This window comes from Thunnus albacares, chromosome 12, assembly GCF_914725855.1.
Source record: "Thunnus albacares chromosome 12, fThuAlb1.1, whole genome shotgun sequence".
NCBI classification, from domain to species: Eukaryota; Metazoa; Chordata; class Actinopteri; order Scombriformes; family Scombridae; genus Thunnus; species Thunnus albacares.
This window is the reverse complement of record NC_058117.1, coordinates 20,677,631-20,700,437: the sequence shown is the minus strand read 5'-3', so window position 1 is coordinate 20,700,437 and position 22,807 is coordinate 20,677,631. Positions and strand designations below refer to the sequence as shown.

General features: G+C 36.3%; 1 protein-coding gene across 3 annotated transcripts; it reads right to left on the bottom strand.

Annotated features, from left to right (window-relative positions):
• Positions 1-355: 355 nt before the first annotated feature.
• LOC122993417 lies at positions 356-14,642 on the bottom strand. Of its 3 annotated transcripts, XM_044367564.1 has the most exons (6): positions 14,380-14,642; positions 14,112-14,204; positions 10,496-10,588; positions 1,489-1,581; positions 1,013-1,105; positions 356-767 (listed from the first exon to the last, which is right to left on the bottom strand). In XM_044367564.1, exons 1-6 carry the CDS (start codon positions 14,617-14,619, stop codon positions 759-761), a joined length of 621 nt encoding a protein of 206 aa, XP_044223499.1. In that variant the 5' UTR covers positions 14,620-14,642; the 3' UTR covers positions 356-758. The 3 variants fall into 3 exon arrangements, with proteins under 3 accessions (XP_044223499.1, XP_044223501.1, XP_044223500.1); XM_044367566.1 differs by lacking the exons at positions 1,013-1,105; positions 1,489-1,581 and adding an exon at positions 9,986-10,078 and having other exon boundaries at positions 14,380-14,638; XM_044367565.1 differs by lacking the exons at positions 356-767; positions 1,013-1,105; positions 1,489-1,581 and adding exons at positions 9,052-9,744; positions 9,986-10,078 and having other exon boundaries at positions 14,380-14,635.
• Between the last annotated feature and the right edge of the window lie 8,165 nt (positions 14,643-22,807).

The following is a 22,807-nucleotide window of genomic DNA, read 5'->3' as shown; positions in this document are numbered from 1 at the left end:
AGTAGGACATTCTTACATACAATTAACATCATGTAAAGAACAATAATGGAAGCTTAAGAGATGATGAACTCATGTGGATTTTTGTTAAAGCCCTTTATTTTTTGTCACATAGTAGATAACAGAACATCAGGCTGACTGACTCCATCTTGTGGTCACATAACAGAGCACTTGCAGAGAATGATACACATCTTAGCATATTGTCTCTAAAGGCAAATTTGTTTTGTTTTAACTAAAACATTTATTTAACAGATATTAAACAGTTTTGTCATTGTAATTAAAAAGCACATTGAAGCGAGATAACATATGCAACATGTCTGCAGAAAATGATTTGTTTTGCAGATGGAAATGTTCTTAATATGGCAATCTCCAAATTTACTGATCTTCTTCTTTCATTGATAATTGATTCAGAAACAAAAAACTAGATAATTAATAGAGAAGTATCCTGTGCCATCAACGTAATAAACACTCATGAGTACAAAAATATAAATTTACATTAAAAATTGAATATGTTTTGCGATGAGATATGTTCTTGGGTTGATGATTTATGAGAAACGAGGACTGGAGGGTTCAGGTTAGCTGTCACTTTCACATCCTTCAACTGTTTGAAAAGAGCAAAGCCTCTAGTTTGATGGCAGTGTTGTTCAGCACAGATGGCAGATTCTGTTATACAATACCAGCCACACTTTCTCATTCAAATGAATGGGAAGGTGAAAACGGTGGTGTGGCATTGTCAGCTGTACCAGTATACCACCAAGAAACTACTGGTCCTAGAGAGAGAGAGAGAGAGAGAGAGAGAGGAGAGAGAGAGAGAGAGAGAGAGAGATACAACTATTAACTAAAAATACTGTAAGTTACATTACTAGTAACCGGCTACTGCACAATGACCAAATTAAGATGTTGAAAATGAAGATAGATTAAGATTAATGTCAAGATATAACTTTTGGAGGATTCACAGTATTGTAATTACAAGACAGAAATTGAATAAATAAAAATCATTCAAATTCAGTCTTACCAGGCCCATACATCCTCCGATCTGATTAGCACAGCCTCCCGTCTTTTGTACTACCTCTTCTGCAGGGTTCTTAGGAAGGCGAAATCTCTTCACCTTTAACAAAAGAGCATTATTATAAGAAAATGCCTTATTTCCCCCATCTACTGTTTCACTGAACATTTGTAATCTTCTACATAATAGATAGATAGAAATGGCTGCAAATCAAAAAAAAATTCTCTGTGTCAACATGTTGGACAGACCTAAACAGACAGACCTAAATCAAGGATCTTACAATACAAGAAAAGCTCCTTGCATATAATTTACATGAGAAGAAACCATTGCACCCACTAGTAACCGGCTACTGCACAATGACCAGATTAAGATGTTAAAAACTAAGATAGATTAAGATTAATGTCAAGATATAACTTTTGGAGGATTCACAGTATTGTAATTACAAGACAGAAATTGAATAAATAAATATCATTCAAAAGTCTTACCAGGAAGCCACATCCTCTGATCTTCTCTGCACATCCTCTCTTCTTTAGTACTACCTCTTCTGCAGGGTTCTTAGGAAGGCGAAATCTCTTCACCTTTAACAAAAGAGCATTATTATAAGAAAATGCCTTATTTCCCCCATCTACTGTTTCACTGAACATTTGTAATCTTCTACTTAATAATAGATAGATAGAAATGGCTGCAAATCAAAAAAAAAAATTCTCTGTGTCAACATGTTGGACAGACCTAAACAGACAGACCTAAATCAAGGATCTTACAACACAAGAAAAGCTCCTTGCAGTCAGTGACCAGCAGTGGATCTTCTTACCAGCTCAGTAGACTGTTGTTGTTGATCATCTTTCACCAGAGCGGCTGCATCTGTAGAAGTGAAGGCTGTGATGAGCAGGAAAGCCTGCAGACACAACAGAACCAGCAGCACACCTCTGTCCATGGCTGATGGACTGAAGGCCAAACGAAGCCCACGTTTATAACGCTCACTGGAACTGATAAGACAAAGATGAAGCAACAACAGGATGTAATCTTTCACTATCACCAAGATGCAAGTCATCAGCAGCTACACACTTACAGTTGAGATGTAATGGTAACAAGGAAGTGACATTATTGGGGTTTTATAAAAGCAAAAAGCCGATTTTAATGTTTAACATAAAAAAATCTACACAGCAAAGACATTAACCTTTAGTTGAGAGAGGAAAAATTGAAACCAGCTCATTTCTGGCATTTTCGCTTAAAGAGGACTAAAATGATTATTCAATTATCAAAATGGTTACCAATTCATTTTCTGTTGAATTCATCAACTAATGATTTCTGCTCCTACAATATAAAACACATATTTTAACTAACACCTCCTTTCTCATCTTGACTGTTGTAGGTCAGTGTAGCTGGATTGGCCTTCTGACACATGACCCCATTCCTGCCACAGTTTCTGCTGGACCTCATGGTATTTTTTTATTTCTGTCTATAAAAATTCAAGTACAATAACACACTCAGTAAAACTGTCATTGACTATCTTCTGTTGCCATTGACCTGCAGTGGTAGCATGTATTTTTTGTCAGGACCTCCACCCTTGTATGGGCGAGATTGTGGTTTTGTTTAAATAGTGAAAAAGTCAACACATCCTGTTTTGTGCTCCAACTCAGCACTTATGCAGCACTTACGTCTGGCAACACTTCAAATGAAATTGTGGGCAGTTTTTAAATGTATATTTAAATGTAAATAACAGACATAAAAAAAGAAGAGATATAAAAATTAGAAAGTGAAACACCCCAGCATGTCATTCCCAACTCCTCCTACACCTACGGTGTTGTGTTTTGCACTTCAGGGCCACCGTGCAAACTGTTTAGAAATGCAGTTCCTCTGAACCCATCACCCTAAAATGAGGTCAGATCACTGAACAAGTGAAGACCAAGTAAGTAACTTCAGATACCTCAGTCCACCTCACGAAACACATAGTAGCATGCAAATTCACTGTTACAACACCTATTATTTCTTTAACAGCAGTCCAACAACTACATAACTTAAAGTCATCTTCAAACACAACAGTCACTTTAACATTCATTAATTGAACTCCATAGTTTCAAGTAAAGAGTCCATTTTAGTTTTCTATGTATATACAGAGAATATATCTACTTTATTTGTTTGCACATAAAGGGGAGGGATTTCTAACAGTTTTTCTACTTCATATAGTAAATTTCATACATTTGGTGTCCCAGGAAGCTATAAATAGGATGTTATAGGATGCAAATAAAGCACATTGTTACTGAAATTCTAGCTCATGGAATGAAGTTAAGTGCTTGTGCTTTCTTTCGTAAGTTATTATTCTTGTTTTTTAATTAAAGTTTTCCAACACTTCCACACATTCACACTAAGGGCTATCCTGTTGACTGTAGCTCTGTGTCATCCTCATCTCTGCACAGTTTAAATTCATAATGATTCATTTTGTCATTGTTCATGTATTCCCAGTGATGCAAGCTAGTAATGATGGGTCCCATTGCAAGTTTTTTATCTATGAGCCCTATTCATTGCGCACAGTCATGCAAAAACACATACAGACACGCAACCACAATATTAGAGACCGCTCTCTTTAAAATGAACCACTATGAAAACTCAATACCGTGAATAAGTCAATGTTTTCTAGATTCTAAATTCTAAATGTATATATTTATGGGTCTTGTTTTGGGTCTTGTTTACCACTTGATGATCATTCTGTTTATGTATGGCAGCAGCTACATTTTGTAAAACTGCCAGCAGCTCAGCTGTCCATGAGAACTTTCATATTTAGAGCAATGGTTTGACATTTTGGGAAATAGGTCTATCCACCTTCTTGCTGAGTCACACACACACACACACACACACACACACACACACACACACACACACACACACCGCCTATGTTTTGCAATATTTATATTGCAAAACAATTCAATTGAACAAAACATTGTTACTAAGGGAGGGGAAAGTTTTACTTCTACTTACTGAAAGGTTTGCTGAATTTTTAAAACATGGTTTGACCTGGTATTTCCAAATCTGACCCCAACCTAAATTCTTATTTCAGGGAACCTTTTAGTGATACAAAGCACTGGATTTTGGCAACTGCACAGTGGCGGATCTTCAGGGGAACAAGGGTTAGAAGAAATGTTTTCGAGTAACTTCAGTTCATCACACAATGTAAATTGAAACAGGTGCAGATGTTTCATTGCAGTGTTAAACAAAAGGGGTTATGTCATGTTTGAATCATTAACATTAAGGCAGTGTGGAGCTTGACAGTTCTTTCATAAGGATTTAGTTTAGACTTTAGTCTTAAAAACTGCAGTGCCAGAGGATCATTTATACCATGATTACATATTGAATCTGTAAGTATATTTAAAACTGTTCTTCCTCTAACACCCTTCTGTTAATGTGAGTACATGAGTGTCCACACAAACAGGCTGAATCCTCAACTGTCATGATACAAATATTGCTTCTTTATAGGGCTGCAACTAACAATTATTTCCATTGTCGATTAATCTGACAATTACTTCCTTGATTAATTCATTAATCGTCTTTCTATAAAATGAAAGTAAATAGTAATCAAAATGCCCATAATTTCTCACTGTTAAAAGTGATGTCTTCAAATTTCTTAGTTTGTACAACCAAGAGTCCAGAACCCCCAAATATTCACTTTACTATCATGTATGATAAAGGAAAGCATCACATCTTCACATGTGAGAAGCTGAAACCAGCTAATTTCTGGAATTTTCGCTTAAAGAGGACTAAAATGATTATTTAATATCAAAATGGTTACCAATTAATTTTCTGTTGAATTCATCAACTAATGGTTTCTGCTCCTACAATATAAAACACATATTTTAACTAACACCTCCTTTCTCATCTTGACTGTTGTAGGTCAGTGCAGCTGGATTGGCCTTCTGACACATGACCCCATTCCTGCCACAGTTTCTGCTGGACCTCATGGTATTTTTTTATTTCTGTCTATAAAAATTCAAGTACAATAACACACTCAGTAAAACTGTTATTGACTATCTTCTGTTGCCATTGACCTGCAGTGGTAGCATGTATTTTTTGTCAGGACCTCCACCCTTGTATGGGCGAGATTGTGGTTTTGTTTAAATAGTGAAAAAGTCAACACATCCTGTTTTGTGCTCCAACTCAGCACTTATGCAGCACTTACGTCTGGCAACACTTCAAATGAAATTGTGGGCAGTTTTTAAATGTATATTTAAATGTAAATAACAGACATAAAAAAAGAAGAGATATAAAAATTAGAAAGTGAAACACCCCAGCATGTCATTCCCAACTCCTCCTACACCTACGGTGTTGTGTTTTGCACTTCAGGGCCACTGTACACACAAAAGTGCTGATAATAAGAATTAATCATACATCAGGGATGTGCAGAGGGCCCAGTATTTGTAAATAAATAAAAGTGGAAAGAGACTTAAAAATCCTGTTTCTGTTTTCATTGCACTTTTAATTTTAGAAAATGAAAGTGTTACAATAAGTGTTCATGAATAAACTACCTTACGAAGGAGGTCCCCACACTGGGTCTTGAACTGGAGTCTCCCAGATCATAGACGACTGCGCTGACTACTGAACTAAAACTTTACTCACCGCGTCTTTGCAGACAGACCTCTACCTATTTATACATCCATAACACAGAGATGGCACAGTGTGTAACATGTAGAGAAGAACTTCAAAGGTGATTCTTGCTTTACACTTTTCATTTATTGCCTATTTTTTCCAACCTAACTTTGTGGAAAGGAGAAGGGGAAAAACAGGTTATGGAGAGTCCCTTGGGAGCACTTCACATGTTTCAGTAGCTCAGCTTTATCTCTGGGGAACACCCCCAACTCCGGGAGTGATGTCCAAAGGAAATGTGCGTCATGCAGCAGGTGAGTGTGACTCCCCTTGTTGAGACCTGCTGATAGACGTAACAGCGGAGCAGAGGAGAGAGACTGAGATAACGATGTAACCGACCTGCACTCTGGTATTTGACTGAGAAGCTCCACTGCAGAAGCTCTGTGTTTGCTACCTTGCTAAAGGAAACATAAACACAGGAGATCCTCAAAACTCATATTGTTTTAAAGATTTTCTAAAAAAAACCCATGTGCATAAGTCAACACTGCATGGTCCCAAAAGACGTAATTGTTTCGAGGTAATGGTCCGAACTAAAATAATGCACGAACATATTTACTCAATGTTTATGATTAAATATTTACTGTCAAACAGTCACATTAAAGCTTATTTGTAATATTGATTTGATTTGTTTGTTTGTCTAGTTGCTTAATTCAAGTTGATCTCTTCTATGTAAACAAAGTGTGTCTTGGACAATATGTTCAGTACATATATTATATTTTATATTATATTATATTTGACATAAAAAGATGATAGGTTCATTGATTGATTCAATGTCACTGCGGTCTTTGCGTCAACATTTGTTTCTGCTCTATTCCTCATTGAGCTTTCTGATTTGATTAATGGACAGAACAGTCAGAGTAAGGAAGCACGAGCAAAAAAAAAAAAAGTTTCTGCAAACACGTTGCATATATTATTGGATTCAGTGTGCCTCTCAATGACTTCAATTATTGTTAACATATTTTGAATTAATGTGTTAACAACTTAAAATTTGATATTTTTTGTTTCTTTGTTCATCTGTCTTTTTCTTCTTCTTCTTTTGTCATGTCCTTCAGTATGTTTTTTATTATGTGGCCTTTTCTGCACATCCAACTTTTATGTGTCGTTTAAAGTATAGTAAACAACATAAGTGCTGAGTGGGACATTTTATAGTTGAACAATAGCAAATATTCCTGTAAATTTTAAACACTACACAGAAATTTTAAACGTATAACGAAACAAAAGCAGAAGATGGTTTTCTGTGTGAAATGCTGCATAATTCTTGATGGGTTTTTTTTCTTTTTTCATTTTTGCATAATGATTTGTCATTTGGCTTCCTCTGACATTTTCTGTGAAACTGTTTAGAAATGCAGTTCCTCTGAACCCATCACCCTAAAATGAGGTCAGATCACTGAACAAGTGAAGACCAAGTAAGTAACTTCAGATACCTCAGTCCACCTCACGAAACACATAGTAGCATGCAAATTCACTGTTACAACACCTATTATTTCTTTAACAGCAGTCCAACAACTACATAACTTAAAGTCATCTTCAAACACAACAGTCATTTTAACATTCATTAATTGAACTCCATAGTTTCAAGTAAAGAGTCCATTTTAGTTTTCTATGTATATACAGAGAATATATCTACTTTATTTGTTTGCACATAAAGGGGAGGGATTTCTAACAGTTTTTCTACTTCATATAGTAGATTTGATACATTTGGTGTCCCAGGAAGCTATAAATAGGATGTTATAGGATGCAAATAAAGCACATTGTTACTGAAATTTTAGCTCATGGAATGGAGTTAAGTGCTTGTGCTTTCTTTCGTAAATTATTATGCTTGTTTTTTAACTAAAGTTTTCCAACAGTTCCACACATTCACACTAAGTGCTGCCCTGTTGACTGTAGCTCTGTGTCATCCTCATCTCTGCACAGTTTAAATTCATAATGATTCATTTTGTCATCGTTCATGTATTCCCAGTGATGCAAGCTAGTAATGACGGGTCCCATTGCAAGATTTTTTTATGAGCCCTATTCATTGCGCACAGTCATGCAAGAACACATACAGACACGCTTATTCAATACCGTGAATAAGCCACTATAAGGCTACATGCTATACCAGCAGCGACCCAAGTCACACAACAGATAACAGGCTGGCACGGCAGCCAATCAGAGCACATACACCCTCCAAAAACTAATGTATAGCCTACTCACCTAATGTTATTCAAATGGCATCCAACAAGCCTTGTGCTGTTCAAAATCCTTAACGATGTCCATCTCTCTGGCTCTGGTGTCCCCTAACTGACAGGATAGCTGGTGTTTCTACTAGTGACTGTAAAGGCCTTATTAATTTAACTGTAATGAAATGTTCAATATATATTCTTCGGATTCTTTTTGTCTCTCTAACTTTGACATTAAATGGTTTTGCCAGTAAGATGTATTCACCTTTCTTAAGTTAGTTTGAGTGTGGGGGGAAAAGGATTTGACACCATAACTGTCAGTAGAAAAAGTGTCCGAAACCACTGACTACTACTACTACTACTTTGATACTTTAGAATCAAATGTTGCAGGAGCTGTTCACAGACTGCATGGATTTTAAAATCGCTTTTCCAGGCTCTAGGAAAGTTTTACAAACACAAAACCTTCATAGAATTCTTTTTTATAATGGTGGTCTATGGGGAAAATGCTCTTTGGGCTGCAGGGGCCACTGAGCAAACTTGACAACAAGGATGAGCGATGCCACCATATCTAGTTCTTATTATGCATCCAAGGTCCACAGTAACAGATCAGGTTAATGGGTTGAATATGGATGACCTTCCAAACTAAAGGTATAAAATCTGCTGCACTGCTGATCTAGACATTGTCATTCCTTAAGCCACACCACTAGGATGGCTGAAAATATGACAAAGAAAACACAATCATTTTGTAAATTTCAGTTAAGCATGTTAGTCAGTAAGCTGCTGTTAATGCTCCCTATATGCTGGCAGCCCGCCCCTCCAACAGGACCCCCCAACCCTCCTGAGAGAAACAAAATATGTTTATTTATGTTATTTGTTTTATTTAGAAAGTAGAAACATGAACAAAATAACTTGAATCAAATTTACTTAAAGATCCCCTCCAGACATGTTTTAAGATGTTTAATACTTTACTTTGAATAATGATTTGTTTATAATATTTGTATATAATAGAAGGAAGAAACTTTCCACTTTCAACAGACAAATGTGCAAACTCTGCACATACATCATTCAGTACAGTGAAGCTCAAATATCCAAGTGAAGGAACGATAAGCAAAACATTTTTGAGTGGAGGGGGACATATTAATATAATTTACTAGAGAAGAGCTGTGTTTTGGTGTTTGACAGTAGGACATTCTTACACACAACTTACATCATGTAAAGAACAACAATGGAAGCGTAAGGGATGATGAACTCATGTGGATTTTTGTTAAAGCCCTTTATTTTTTGTCACATAGTAGATAACAGGACATCAGGCTGACTGACTCCATCTTGTGGTCACATAATAGAGCACTTGCAGAGAATGATACACATCTTAGCATATTGTCTCTAAAGGCAAATTTGTTTTGTTTTAACTAAAACATTTATTTAACAGATATTAAACAGTTTTGTCTATGTAATTAAAAAGCACATTGAATCGAGATAGCATATGAAATATGTCTGTAGAAAATGATTTGTTTTGCAGATGGAAATGTTCTTAATATGGCAATCTCCAAATTTACTGATCTTCCTCCTTCATTGATAATTGATTTAGAAACAAAAAACTAGATAATTAATAGGGAAGTATCCTGTGCTATCAACGTAATAAACACTCATGAGTACTAAAATATAAATTTACATTAAAAATTGAATATGTTTTGCGATGAGATTTGTTCTTGGGTTGATGATTTATGAGAAACGAGGACTGGAGGGTTCAGGTTAGCTGTCACTTTCACATCCTTCAACTGTTTGAAAAGAGCAAAGCCTCTAGTTTGATGGCAGTGTTGTTCAGCGCAGATGGCAGATTCTGTTATACAATACCAGCCACACTTTCTCATTCAAATTAATGGGAAGGTGAAAACGGTGCTGTGGTATTGTCAGCTGTACCAGTATACCACCAAGAAACTACTGGTCCTAGAGAGAGAGAGAGAGAGAGAGAGAGAGAGATACAACTATTAACAAAAAATACTGTAATTTACATGAGAAGAAACTAATGCGCCCACTAGTAACCAGCTATTGCACAATGACCAAATTAAGATGTTGAAAATCAAGATAGATTAAGATTAATGTCAAGATATAACTTTTGGAGGATTCACAGTATTGTAATTACAAGACAGAAAGGGAATACATAAAAATCAAACAAATTCAGTCTTACAAGGCCATTACATGCTCCTGGCCTCCTTCTACATCCACCTTTCCTCTTTCGTCTTTTTTTTCTTGCAGTTTGCTGAGAAGTCCCTCTCTTCACCTTTGACAAAATTAACATTAACACATATAACATTGTTACAAGAAAATGCCTTATTTCCCCCATCTACTGTTTCACTGAACATTTGTAATCTTCTACTTAATAATAGATAGATAGAAATGGCTGCAAATAAAAAAAACATTTTGTTTTTATTTCTCTGTGTCAACATGTTGGACAGACCTAAACAGACAGACCTAAATCAAGGATCTTACCACACAAGATAAGCTCCTTGCATATAATTTACATGAGAAGAAACCATTGCACCCACTAGTAACCAGCTACTGCACAATGACCAGATTAAGATGTTGAAAATTAAGATAAATTAAGATTAATGTCAAGATATAACTTTTGGAGGATTCACAGTGTTGTAATTACAAGACAGAAATTGAATAAATAAAAATCAATCAAATTCAGTCTTACCAGGAAGCCACATCCTCCGGGAAGGTCTGCACATCCTCTCTTCTTTAGTACTACCTCTTCTGCAGGGTTCTTAGGAAGGCGAAATCTCTTCACCTTTAACAAAAGAGCATTATTATAAGAAAATGCCTTATTTCCCCCATCTACTGTTTCACTGAACATTTGTAATCTTCTACTTAATAGATAGATAGATAGAAATGGCTGCAAATCAAAAAAAACACAACACAAGAAAAGCTCCCTTGCAGTCGGTGACCAGCAGTGGATCTTCTTACCAGCTCAATAGACTGTTGTTGTTGATCATCTTTCACCAGAGCGGCTGCATCTGTAGAAGTGAAGGCTGTGATGAGCAGGAAAGCCTGCAGACACAACAGAACCAGCAGCACACCTCTGTCCATGGCTGACGGACTGAAGGCCAAAGGAAGCCGACGTTTATAACGCTCACTGGAACTGATAAGACAAAGATGAAGCAACAACAGGATGTAATCTATCACTATCACCAAGATGCAAGTCATCAGCAGCTACACACTTGCAGTTGAGATATAACAGTAACAAAGTTGTGACATTATTGGGGCTTTATAAAAGCAAAAAGTCAATTTTAATGTTTAGTTTAAAAAAAACTACACAGCAAAGAAATTTACCTTTAGTTGAGAGAGGAAAAATTGAAACCAGCTAATTTCTGGCATTTTCGCTTAAAGAGGACTAAAATGATTATTTAATTATCAAAATGGTTACCAATTAATTTTCTGTTGAATTCATCAACTAATGGTTTCTGCTCCTACAATATAAAACACATATTTTAACTAACACCTCCTTTCTCATCTTGACTGTTGTAGGTCAGTGTAGCTGGATTGGCCTTCTGACACATGACCCCATTCCTGCCACAGTTTCTGCTGGACCTCATGGTATTTTTTTATTTCTGTCTATAAAAATTCAAGTACAATAACACACTCAGTAAAACTGTTATTGACTATCTTCTGTTGCCATTGACCTGCAGTGGTAGCATGTATTTTTTGTCGGGACCTCCACCCTTGTGTGGGCGAGATTGTGGTTTTGTTTAAATAGTGAAAAAGTCAACACATCCTGTTTTGTGCTCCAACTCAGCACTTATGCAGCACTTACGTCTGGCAACACTTCAAATGAAATTGTGGGCAGTTTTTAAATGTATATTTAAATGTAAATAACAGACATAAAAAAAGAAGAGATATAAAAATTAGAAAATGAAACACAGCACAGCCAACCCAGCATGTCATTCCCAACCCCTCCTATACCTACGGTGTTGTGTTTTACAGTAGTCGAGTCTACTGAAGAAAAATGCATGGACAAGTTTTTCGAAATCCTGCTGAAACAGGACATGACATGGATTTTAAAATCGCTTTTCCAGGTTCTAGGAAAGTTTTACAAACACAAAACCTTCATAGACTTCTTTTTTATAATGGTGGTCTATGGGGAAAATGCTCTTTGGGCCGCAGGGGCCACTGAGTAAACTTGACAGCAAGGATGAGCGATGCCACCATATCCAGTTCTTATTATGCATCCAAGGTCCACAGTAACAGATCAGGTTAATGGGTTGAATATGGATGACCTTCCAAACTAAAGGTATAAAATCTGCTGCACTGCTGATCTAGACATTGCCATTCCTTAAGCCACACAACTAGGATGGCTGAAAATATGACAAAGAAAACACAATCATTTTGTAAATTTCAGTTAAGCATGTTAGTCAGTAAGCTGTTGTTAATGCTCCCTATATGCTGGCAGCCCGCCCCTCCAACAGGACCCCCCAACCCTCCTGAGAGAAACAAAATATGTTTATTTATGTTATTTGTTTTATTTAGAAAGTAGAAACATGAACAAAATAATTTCAATCAAATTTACTTAAAGATCCCCTCCAGACATGCTTTAAGATGTTTAATACTTTGAATAATAATTTGTTTATAATATTTGTATATAATAGAAGGAAGAAACTTTCCACTTTCAGCAGACAAATGTGTTAACTCTGCACATACATCATTCAATACAGTGAAGCTCAAATATCCAAGTGAAGGAACGATAAGCAAAACATTTTTGAGTGGAGGGGGACATATTAATATAATTTACTAGAGAAGAGCTGTGTTTTGGTGTTTGACAGTAGGACATTCTTACATACAACTAACATCATGTAAAGAACAATAATGGAAGCGTAAGAGATGATGAACTCATGTGGATTTTTGTTAAAGCCCTTTATTTTTTGCCACATAGTAGATAAGAGGACATCAAGCTGACTGACTCCATCTTGTGGTCACATAATAGAGCACTTGCAGAGAATGATACACATCTTAACATATTGTCTCTAAAGGCAAATTTGTTTTGTTTTAACTAAAACATTTATTTAACAGATATTAAACAGTTTTGTCTTTGTAATTAAAAAGCACATTGAAGCGAGATAACATATGCAACATGTCTGCAGAAAATGATTTGTTTTGCAGATGGAAATGTTCTTAATATGGCAATCTCCAAATGTACTGATCTTCTTCTTTCATTGATAATTGATTTAGAAACAAAAAACTAGATAATTAATAGAGAAGTATCCTGTGCCATCAACGTAATAAAGACTCATGAGTACTAAAATATAAATTTACATTAAAAATTGAATATGTTTTGCGATGAGATTTTTTCTTGGGTTGATGATTTATGAGAAACGAGGACTGGAGGGTTCAGGTTAGCTGTCACTTTCACATCCTTCAACTGTTTGAAAAGAGCAAAGCCTCTAGTTTGATGGCAGTGTTGTTCAGCGCAGATGGCAGATTCTGTTATACAATACCAGCCACACTTTCTCATTCAAATGAATGGGAAGGTGAAAACGGTGCTGTGGTATTGTCAGCTGTACCAGTATACCACCAAGAAACTACTGGTCCTAGAGAGAGAGAGAGAGAGAGAGAGAGAGAGAGAGAGAGAGAGAGAGAGAGAGAGAGAGAGAGAGAGAGAGAGAGAGAGAGAGAGAGAGATACAACTATTAACTAAAAATACTGTAAGTTACATGAGAAGAAACTAATGCGCCCACTAGTAACCGGCTACTGCACAATGACCAAATTAAGATGTTGAAAATGAAGATAAATTAAGATGAATGTCAAGATATAACTTTTGGAGGATTCACAGTATTGTAATTACAAGACAGAAATTGAATAAATAAAAATCAAACAAATTCAGTCTTACCAGGAAGCCACATCCTTTGAATTTCTTTGCACATCCTCTCGTCTTTAGTACTACCTCTTCTGCAGGGTGCTTAGGAAGGCGAAATCTCTTCACCTTTAACAAAAGAGCAATATTATAAGAAAATTTTGTTTTTTATTTCTCTGTGTCAACATGATGGACAGACCTAAACAGACAGACCTAAATCAAGTATCTTACCACACAAGAAAAGCTCCTTGCATATAATTTACATGAGAAGAAACTAATGCACCCACTAGTAACCGGCTACTGCACAATGACCAGATCAAGATGTTGAAAATTAAGATAAATTAAGATTAATGTCAAGATATAACTTTCGGAGGACTCACAGTATTGTAATTACAAGACAGAAATTGTTGTTGTTGAGAATTTGTTTGAAATTGAATAAATAAAAATCAATCAAATTCAGTCTTACCAGGAAGCCACATCCTCCGGGCAGGTCTGCACATCCTCTCGTCTTTAGTACTACCTCTTCTGCAGGGTGCTTAGGAAGGCGAAATCTCTTCACCTTTAACAAAAGAGCATTATTATAAGAAAATGCCTTATTTCCCCCATCTACTGTTTCACTGAACATTTGTAATCTTCTACTTAAGAATAGATAGATAGAAATGGCTGCAAATTAAAAAAAAACACAACACAAGAAAAGCTCCTTGCAGTTGGTGACCAGCAGTGGATCTTCTTACCAGCTCAGTAGACTGTTGTTGTTGATCATCTTTCACCAGAGTGGCTGCATCTGTAGAAGTGAAGGCTGTGATGAGCAGGAAAGCCTGCAGACACAACAGAACCAGCAGCACACCTCTGTCCATGGCTGACGGACTGAAGGCCAAAGGAAGCCCACGTTTATAACGCTCACTGGAACTGATAAGACAAAGATGAAGCAACAACAGGATGTAATCTTTCACTATCACCAAGATGCAAGTCATCAGCAGCTACACACTTGCAGTTGAGATGTAATGGTAACAAGGAAGTGACATAATTGGGGTTTTATAAAAGCAAAAATGTTTAGTTTAAAAAAAAACTACACAGCAAAGACATTTACCTTTAGTTGAGAGAGGAAAAATTGAAACCAGCTAATTTCTGGCATTTTCGCTTAAAGAAGACTATAATGATTATTACATTATCAAAATGGTTACCAATTAAATTTGGTACGGTGTTGTGTTTTGCACTTTAGGGCCACCGTACACACAAAAGTGCTGATAATAAGAATTAATCATACATCAGGGATGTGCAGAGGGCCCAGTATTTGTAAATAAATAAAAGTGGAAAGAGACTTAAAAATCCTGTTTCTGTTTTCATTGCACTTTTAATTTTAGAAAATGAAAGTGTTACAATAAGTGTTCATGAATAAACCACCTTACGAAGGAGGTCCCCACACTGGGTCTTGAACTGGAGTCTCCCAGATCATAGACGACTGCGCTGACTACTGAACTAAAACTTTACTCACCGCGTCTTTGCAGACAGACCTCGACCTATTTATACATCCATAACACAGAGATGGCACAGTGTGTAACATGTAGAGAAGAACTTCAAAGGTGATTCTTGCTTTACGCTTTTCATTTATTGCCTATTTTTCCAACCTAACTTTGTGGAAAGGAGAAGAGAAACAACAGGTTATGGAGAGTCCCTTGGGAGCACTTCACATGTTTCAGTAGCTCAGCTTTATCTCTGGGGAACACCCCCAACTCCGGGAGTGATGTCCAAAGGAAATGTGCGTCATGCAGCAGGTGAGTGTGACTCCCCTTGTTGAGACCTGCTGATAGACGTAACAGCGGAGCAGAGGAGAGAGACTGAGATAACGATGTAACCGTCCTGCACTCTGGTATTTGACTGAGATGCTCCACTGCAGAAGCTCTGTGTTTGCTACCTTGCTAAAGGAAACATAAACACAGGAGATCCTCAAAACTCATATTGTTTTAAAGATTTTCTAAAAAAAACCCATGTGCATAAGTCAACACTGCATGGTCCCAAAAGACGTAATTGTTTCGAGGTAATGGTCCGAACTAAAATAATGCACGAACATATTTACTCAATGTTTATGATTAAATATTTACTGTCAAACAGTCACATTAAAGCTTATGTGTAATATTAATTTAATTTGTTTGTTTGTCTAGTTGCTTAATTCAGGTTTTTCTCTTCTATGTAGACAAAGTGTGTCTTGGACAATATGTTCAGTACATATATTATATTTTACGTTATATTATATTTGACATAAAAAGATGATTGGTTCATTGATTGATTCAATGTCACTGCGGTCTTTGCGTCAACATTTGTTTCTGCTCTATTCCTCATTGAGCTTTCTGATTTGATTAATGGACAGAACAGTCAGAATAAGGAAGCATGAGCAAAAAAAAAAAAAAAGTTTCTGCAAACACGTTGCATATATTATTGGATTCAGTGTGCCTCTCGATGACTTCAATTATTGTTTAACATATTTTGAATTAATGTGCTAACAACTTAAAATTTGATATTTTTTGTTCTTTGTTCATCTGTCTTTTTCTTCTTCTTCTTTTGTCATGTCCTCCAGTATGTTTGTTATTATGTTGCCTTTTCTGCACATCCAACTTTTATGTGTCGTTTAAAGTATAGTAAACAACATAAGTGCTGAGTGGGACATTTTATAGTTGAACAATAGCAAATATTCCTGTAAATTTTAAACACTACACAGAAATTTTAAATGTATAACGAAACAAAAGCAGAAGATGGTTTTCTGTGTGAAATGCTGCATAATTCTTGATGGGTTTTTTTCTTTTTTCATTTTTGCATAATGATTTGTCATTTGGCTTCCTCTGACATTTTCTGTGAAACTGTTTAGAAATGCAGTTCCTCTGAACCCATCACCCTAAAATGAGGTCAGATCACTGAACAAGTGAAGACCAAGTAAGTAACTTCACATACCTCAGTCCACCTCACGAAACACATAGTAGCACATAGCAGTCCAACAACTACATAACTTAAAGTCATCTTCAAACACAACAGTCATTTTAACATTCATTAATTGAACTCCATAGTTTCAAGTAAAGAGTCCATTTTAGTTTTCTATGTATATACAGAGAATATATCTACTTTATTTGTTTGCACATAAAGGGGAGGGATTTCTAACAGTTTTTCTACTTCATATAGTAGATTTGATACATTTGGTGTCCCAGGAGGCTATAAATAGGATGTTATAGGATGCAAATAAAGCACATTGTTACTGAAATTTTAGCTCATGGAATGAAGTTAAGTGCTTGTGCTTTCTTTCGTAAGTTATTATTCTTGTTTTTTAACTAAAGTTTTCCAACAGTTCCACACATTCACACTAAGTGCTGCCCTGTTGACTGTAGCTCTGTGTCATCCTCATCTCTGCACAGTTTAAATTCATAATGATTCATTTTGTCATCGTTCATGTATTCCCAGTGATGCAAGCTAGTAATGACGGGTCCCATTGCAAGATTTTTTTATGAGCCCTATTCATTGCGCAGAGTCATGCAAGAACACATACAGACACGCAACCACAATATTAGAGACCGCTCTCTTTAAAATGAACCACTATGAAAACTCAATACCGTGAATAAGCCACTATAAGGCTACATGCTATACCAGCAGCGACCCAAGTCACACAACAGATAACAGGCTGGCACGGCAGCCAATCATAGCACATACACCCTCCAAAACCTAATGTATAGCCTACTCACCTAATGTTATTCAAATGGCATCCAACAAGCCTTGTGCTGTTCAAAATCCTTAACGATGTCCATCTCTCTGGCTCTGGTGTCCCCTAACTGACAGGACAGCTGGTGTTTCTACTGGTGATTGTAAAGGCCTTATTAATTTAACTGTAAGATGTGTTCACCTTTCTTAAAGTTAGTTTGAGTGTGGGGGGAAAATATATTGCACAGTTCAGCTCATTTTTTTATGAAGGATTTAGGAAGGATCTGTTGTTAATGCTCCCTATATGCTGGCAGCCCGCCCCTCCAACAGGACCCCCCAACCATCCTGAGAGAAACAAAATATGTTTATTTATGTTATTTGTTTTATTTAGAATGTAGAAACATGAACAAAATAATTTCAATCAAATTTACTTAAAGATCCCCTCCAGACATGTTTTAAGATGTTTAATACTTTACTTTGAATAATAATTTGTTCATAATATTTGTATATAATAGAAGGAAGAAACTTTCCACTTTCAGCAGACAAATGTGCAAACTCTGCACATACATCATTCAGTACAGTGAAGCTCAAATATCCAAGTGAAGGAACGATAAGCAAAACATTTTTGAGTGGAGGGGGACATATTAATATAATTTACTAGAGAAGAGCTGTGTTTTGGTGTTTGACAGTAGGACATTCTTACATACAATTAACATCATGTAAAGAACAATAATGGAAGCTTAAGAGATGATGAACTCATGTGGATTTTTGTTAAAGCCCTTTATTTTTTGTCACATAGTAGATAACAGGACATCAAGCTGACTGACTCCATCTTGTGGTCACATAATAGAGCACTTGCAGAGAATGATACACATCTTAGCATATTGTCTCTAAAGGCAAATTTGTTTTGTTTTAACGAAAACATTTATTTAACAGATATTAAACAGTTTTGTCTTTGTAATTAAAAAGCACATTGAAGCAAGATAACATATGCAACATGTCTGCAGAAAATGATTTGTTTTGCAGATGGAAATGTTCTTAATATGGCAATCTCCAAATTTACTGATCTTTCATTGATAATTGATTTAGAAACAAAAAACTAGATGATTAATAGAGAAGTATCCTGTGCCATCAACGTAATAAAGACTCATGAGTACTAAAATATAAATTTACATTAAAAATTGAATATGTTTTGTCGATGAGATTTGTTCTTGGGTTGATGATTTATGAGAAACGAGGACTGGAGGGTTCAGGTTAGCTGTCACTTTCACATCCTTCAACTGTTTGAAAAGAGCAAAGCCTCTAGTTTGATGGCAGTGTTGTTCAGCGCAGATGGCAGATTCTGTTATACAATACCAGCCACACTTTCTCATTCAAATGAATGGGAAGGTGAAAACGGTGCTGTGGCGTTGTCAGCCGTACCAGTATACCACCAAGAAACTACTGGTCCTAGAGAGAGAGAGAGAGAGAGAGAGAGAGAGAGAGAGAGAGAGAGAGATACATCTATCAACTAAAAATACTGTAATTTACATGAGAAGAAACCATTGCACCCACTAGTAACCAGCTACTGCACAATGACCAAATTAAGATGTTGAAAATTAAGATAGATTAAGATTAATGTCAAGATATAACTTTTGGAGGATTCACAGTATTGTAATTACAAGACAGAAATTGAATAAATAAAAATCAATCAAATTCAGTCTTACCAGGCCGGTAAATGATCCGATCAGTATCTCCTTGTCTTTTTCTTTTCCTGCAGTTTTCTTTTCTTCTTCTTTTGCTTCAGTTTGCTGAGAAGTCCCTCTCTTCACCTTTAACAAAATTAACATTAACACATATAACATTGTTACAAGAAAATGCCTTATTTCCCCATCTACTGTTTCACTGAACATTTGTAATCTTCTACTTAATAATAGATAGATAGAAATGGCTGCAAATCAAAAAAAAACATTTTGCTTTTTATTTCTCTGTGTCAACATGATGGACAGACCTAAACAGACAGACCTAAATCAAGGATTTTTCCACACAAGAAAAGCTCCTTGCATATAATTTATATGAGAAGAAACCATTGCACCCACTAGTAACCGGCTACTGCACAATGACCAGATTAAGATGTTGAAAATTAAGATAAATTAAGATTAATGTCAAGATATAACTTTTGGAGGATTCACAGTATTGTAATTACAAGACAGAAATTGAATAAATAAAAATCCATCCAATTCAGTCTTACCAGGCCGTAACGTGATCCGGGCGGGACATATTCGTCCATTTTTAGTCTTACAAGTGGCTGAGGAATCCCTCTCTTCACCTTTAACAAAATGAACATTAACACATATAACATTGTTACAAGAAAATGCCTTATTTCCTGCATCTACTGTTTCACTGAAGATTTGTAATCTTCTACTTAATAGATAGATAGAAATGGCTGCAAATCAAAATTTCTCTGTGTCAACATGTTGGACAGACCTAAACAGACAGACCTAAATCAAGGATCTTACAACACAAGAAAAGCTCCTTGCAGTCGGTGACCAGCAGTGGATCTTCTTACCTGATCAATAGACTGTTGTTGTTGATCATCTTTCACCAGAGCGGCTGCATCTGTAGAAGTGAAGGCTGTGATGAGCAGGAAAGCCTGCAGACACAGCAGAACCAGCAGCACACCTTTGTCCATGGCTGACGGACTGAAGGCCAAAGGAAGCCCACATTTATAACGCTCACTGGAACTGACAAGACAAAGATGAAGCAACAACAGGATGTAATCCATTACTGTCACCAAGATGCAAGTCATCAGCAGCTACACACTTGCAGTTGAGATATAATGGTAACAAGGAAGTGACATTATTGGGGTTTTATAAAAGCAAAAAGTCAATTTTAATGTTTAATTTCAAACAAAACTACACAGTAAAGAAATTTACCTTTAATTGAGAGAGGAAAAATTCTCCATACTTGTATCCAGACGTGGACCCAGGTGGTTCTGGGTCACCCATCAGAGCTCAGGCCCACCCAATGACACGTCCTCTAACACACATATATGGTCAGAAGCAGAGTGACTGAATATCAAACAATTAGATATTTTTTTCAATGTTTTCTAGATTCTAAATTCTAAATGTATATATTTATGGGTCTTGTTTTGGGTCTTGTTTACCACTTGATGATCATTCTGTTTATGTATGGCAGCAGCTACATTTTGTAAAACTGCCAGCAGCTCAGCTGTCCATGAGAACTTTCATATTTAGAGCAATGGTTTGACATTTTGGGAAATAGGTCTATCCACCTTCTTGCTGAGTCACACACAAACACACACACACACACACACACACACACACACACACACACACACACACACACACACACACACACACTGACTATGTTTTGCAATATTTATATTGCAAAACAATTCAATTGAACAAAACATTGTTACAAAGGGAGGGGAAAGTTTTACTTCTACTTACTGAAAGGTTTGCTGACCAATGCCTACTTTGGATTATTTCGTAACATGTGGCAAAACTACAAGAAAAAGAACTGCAAGAATTTTTAAAACATGGTTTGACCTGGTATTTCCAAATCTGACCCCAACCTAAATTCTTATTTCAGGGAACCTTTTAGTGATACAAAGCACTGGATTTTGGCAACTGCACAGCGGCGGATCTTCAGGGGAACAAGGGTTAGAAGAAATGTTTTTGAGTAACTTCAGTTCATCACACAATGTAAATTGAAACAGGTGCAGATGTTTCATTGCAGTGTTAAACAAAAGGGGTTATGTCATGTTTGAATCATTAACATTAAGGCAGTGTGGAGCTTGACAGTTCTTTCATAGGGATTTAGTTTAAGGTGGACTTTAGTCTTAAAAACTGCAGTGCCAGAGGATCATTTATACCATGATTACATATTGAAACTGTAAGTATATTTAAAACTGTTCTTCCTCTAACACCCCTCTGTTAATGTGAGTACATGAGTGTCCACACAAACAGGCTGAATCCTCAACTGTCATGATACAAATATTGCTTCTTTATAGGGCTGCAACTAACAATAATTTCCATTGTCGATTAATCTGACAATTACTTCCTTGATTAATTCATTAATCATCTTTCTATAAAATGAAAGCAAATAGTAATCAAAATGCCCATAATTTCTCACTGTTAAAAGTGATGTCTTCAAATTTCTTAGTTTGTCCTTTAATCCTTGATATATTCTTATGGTGATAGTAGGCTGACTTTGTAATTGTCTTAATGAGGCTGTTGAAATTAATCTCTTTAAATCTCTCCAGTCTGTAACGTAATCTCTTTAAATGCTTGCTTGTTTTAGAGGAAATGTTGAATCTTGTTACAGTATCCCACACTGATCATTCACAAGTTAAACAGATGGTAGCCTGGTCGAACCTGGTGGCCACTGGCCATGTGACCACACAGTTTGAACACATACGTTCCTGCACTGTGTGAGTCCACAGCATGAATTTATTATGAGAACTGGATACTTGACTCAAAGATGGCGCCTATTCAAGGGAATGAGAATTGCTCGCCTGGCAAATGAACTAAAAAAGTTTCTGGCTTCCGGGTTTACTTGCAGGTTGTGTGACCCACTGACCCATCTGGCCCATCAGACTTTAAATTGGGATGACATCAGACATGGATTTGTCATTCCTTAAGCCGCTCAAAATATGACAAAGAAAACACAATCATTTTGTAAATTTCAGTTAAGCATGTTAGTGTTGGACCTTGGCTACAAGTTTGGCTATCAGCAATAATTAATGATTATCAAGGATAATCATCAATTATTAAAATCAATAAAATTATTAATAAGAATATATAATATAATAATAACTGGGCACCACCCTGGAGTCAGGGAAAAAGATAGCCAATTCAGTCTCAAAGTGGACTAATCTATCAATTTGGAACTTTGATTAATAATTAACTTAATAACTATAAACAAAATTACCATATCAATAGCTAGTTAAGGTTGAAGGATTTTGGAGTTCTTTGCAGAGCAGAGGTTGGCAAACTCATTCTTGTGCAACATTAAAACAGACAAGAGTTATATCCAAAAGCATTTATTTAACAAACAGGTAAAAGAGCAAAACACACAATACTAGTCTAGCTAAGTGCACCTATATACAAGTGTGAGTGTGTATGTGTGTGAGTGTGTGTGGGGAAGACAATGGCTGCAGTCACTTGGTAACTGAGCACATGGCATTCCAACAATTTGGCTGATAAAGGGAACTACAGAGATAAAAGGCCAGACCATGTGGTGTCTTGAACCACATGTGTTGCCTGAACCAAAGTTGCAAAACTAGGTTTTAAACCTCTTAACTGTGTGGTTCTCTGTTCAAGGCCAATTGGTGTAGGATAATGGTGCCAGCTTAGGAAGAGGTTAGTTGTATGCAAGACCTAGTTACTGGATGTAACATGTGCTGAGCATGCTAACATTAACCTAGCGGTGTGGCTATGCAATAACCTGACCATGAACAAGACATCACAACAATAG

Bases quoted from the DNA above. Each gene is read 5' to 3' on its own strand.
- LOC122993417 (XM_044367564.1), bottom strand. From the start codon at position 14,619: ATGACTTGCATCTTGGTGATAGTGAAAGATTACATCCTGTTGTTGCTT. The intron at 14,205-14,379 runs GTAAGAAGATCC...CTTTTGTTAAAG, and splicing joins AACAACAGTCTACTGAGCTG to GTGAAGAGATTTCGCCTTCC. The intron at 1,582-10,495 runs GTAAGACTGAAT...CTTTTGTTAAAG, and splicing joins CCGGAGGATGTGGCTTCCTG to GTGAAGAGATTTCGCCTTCC.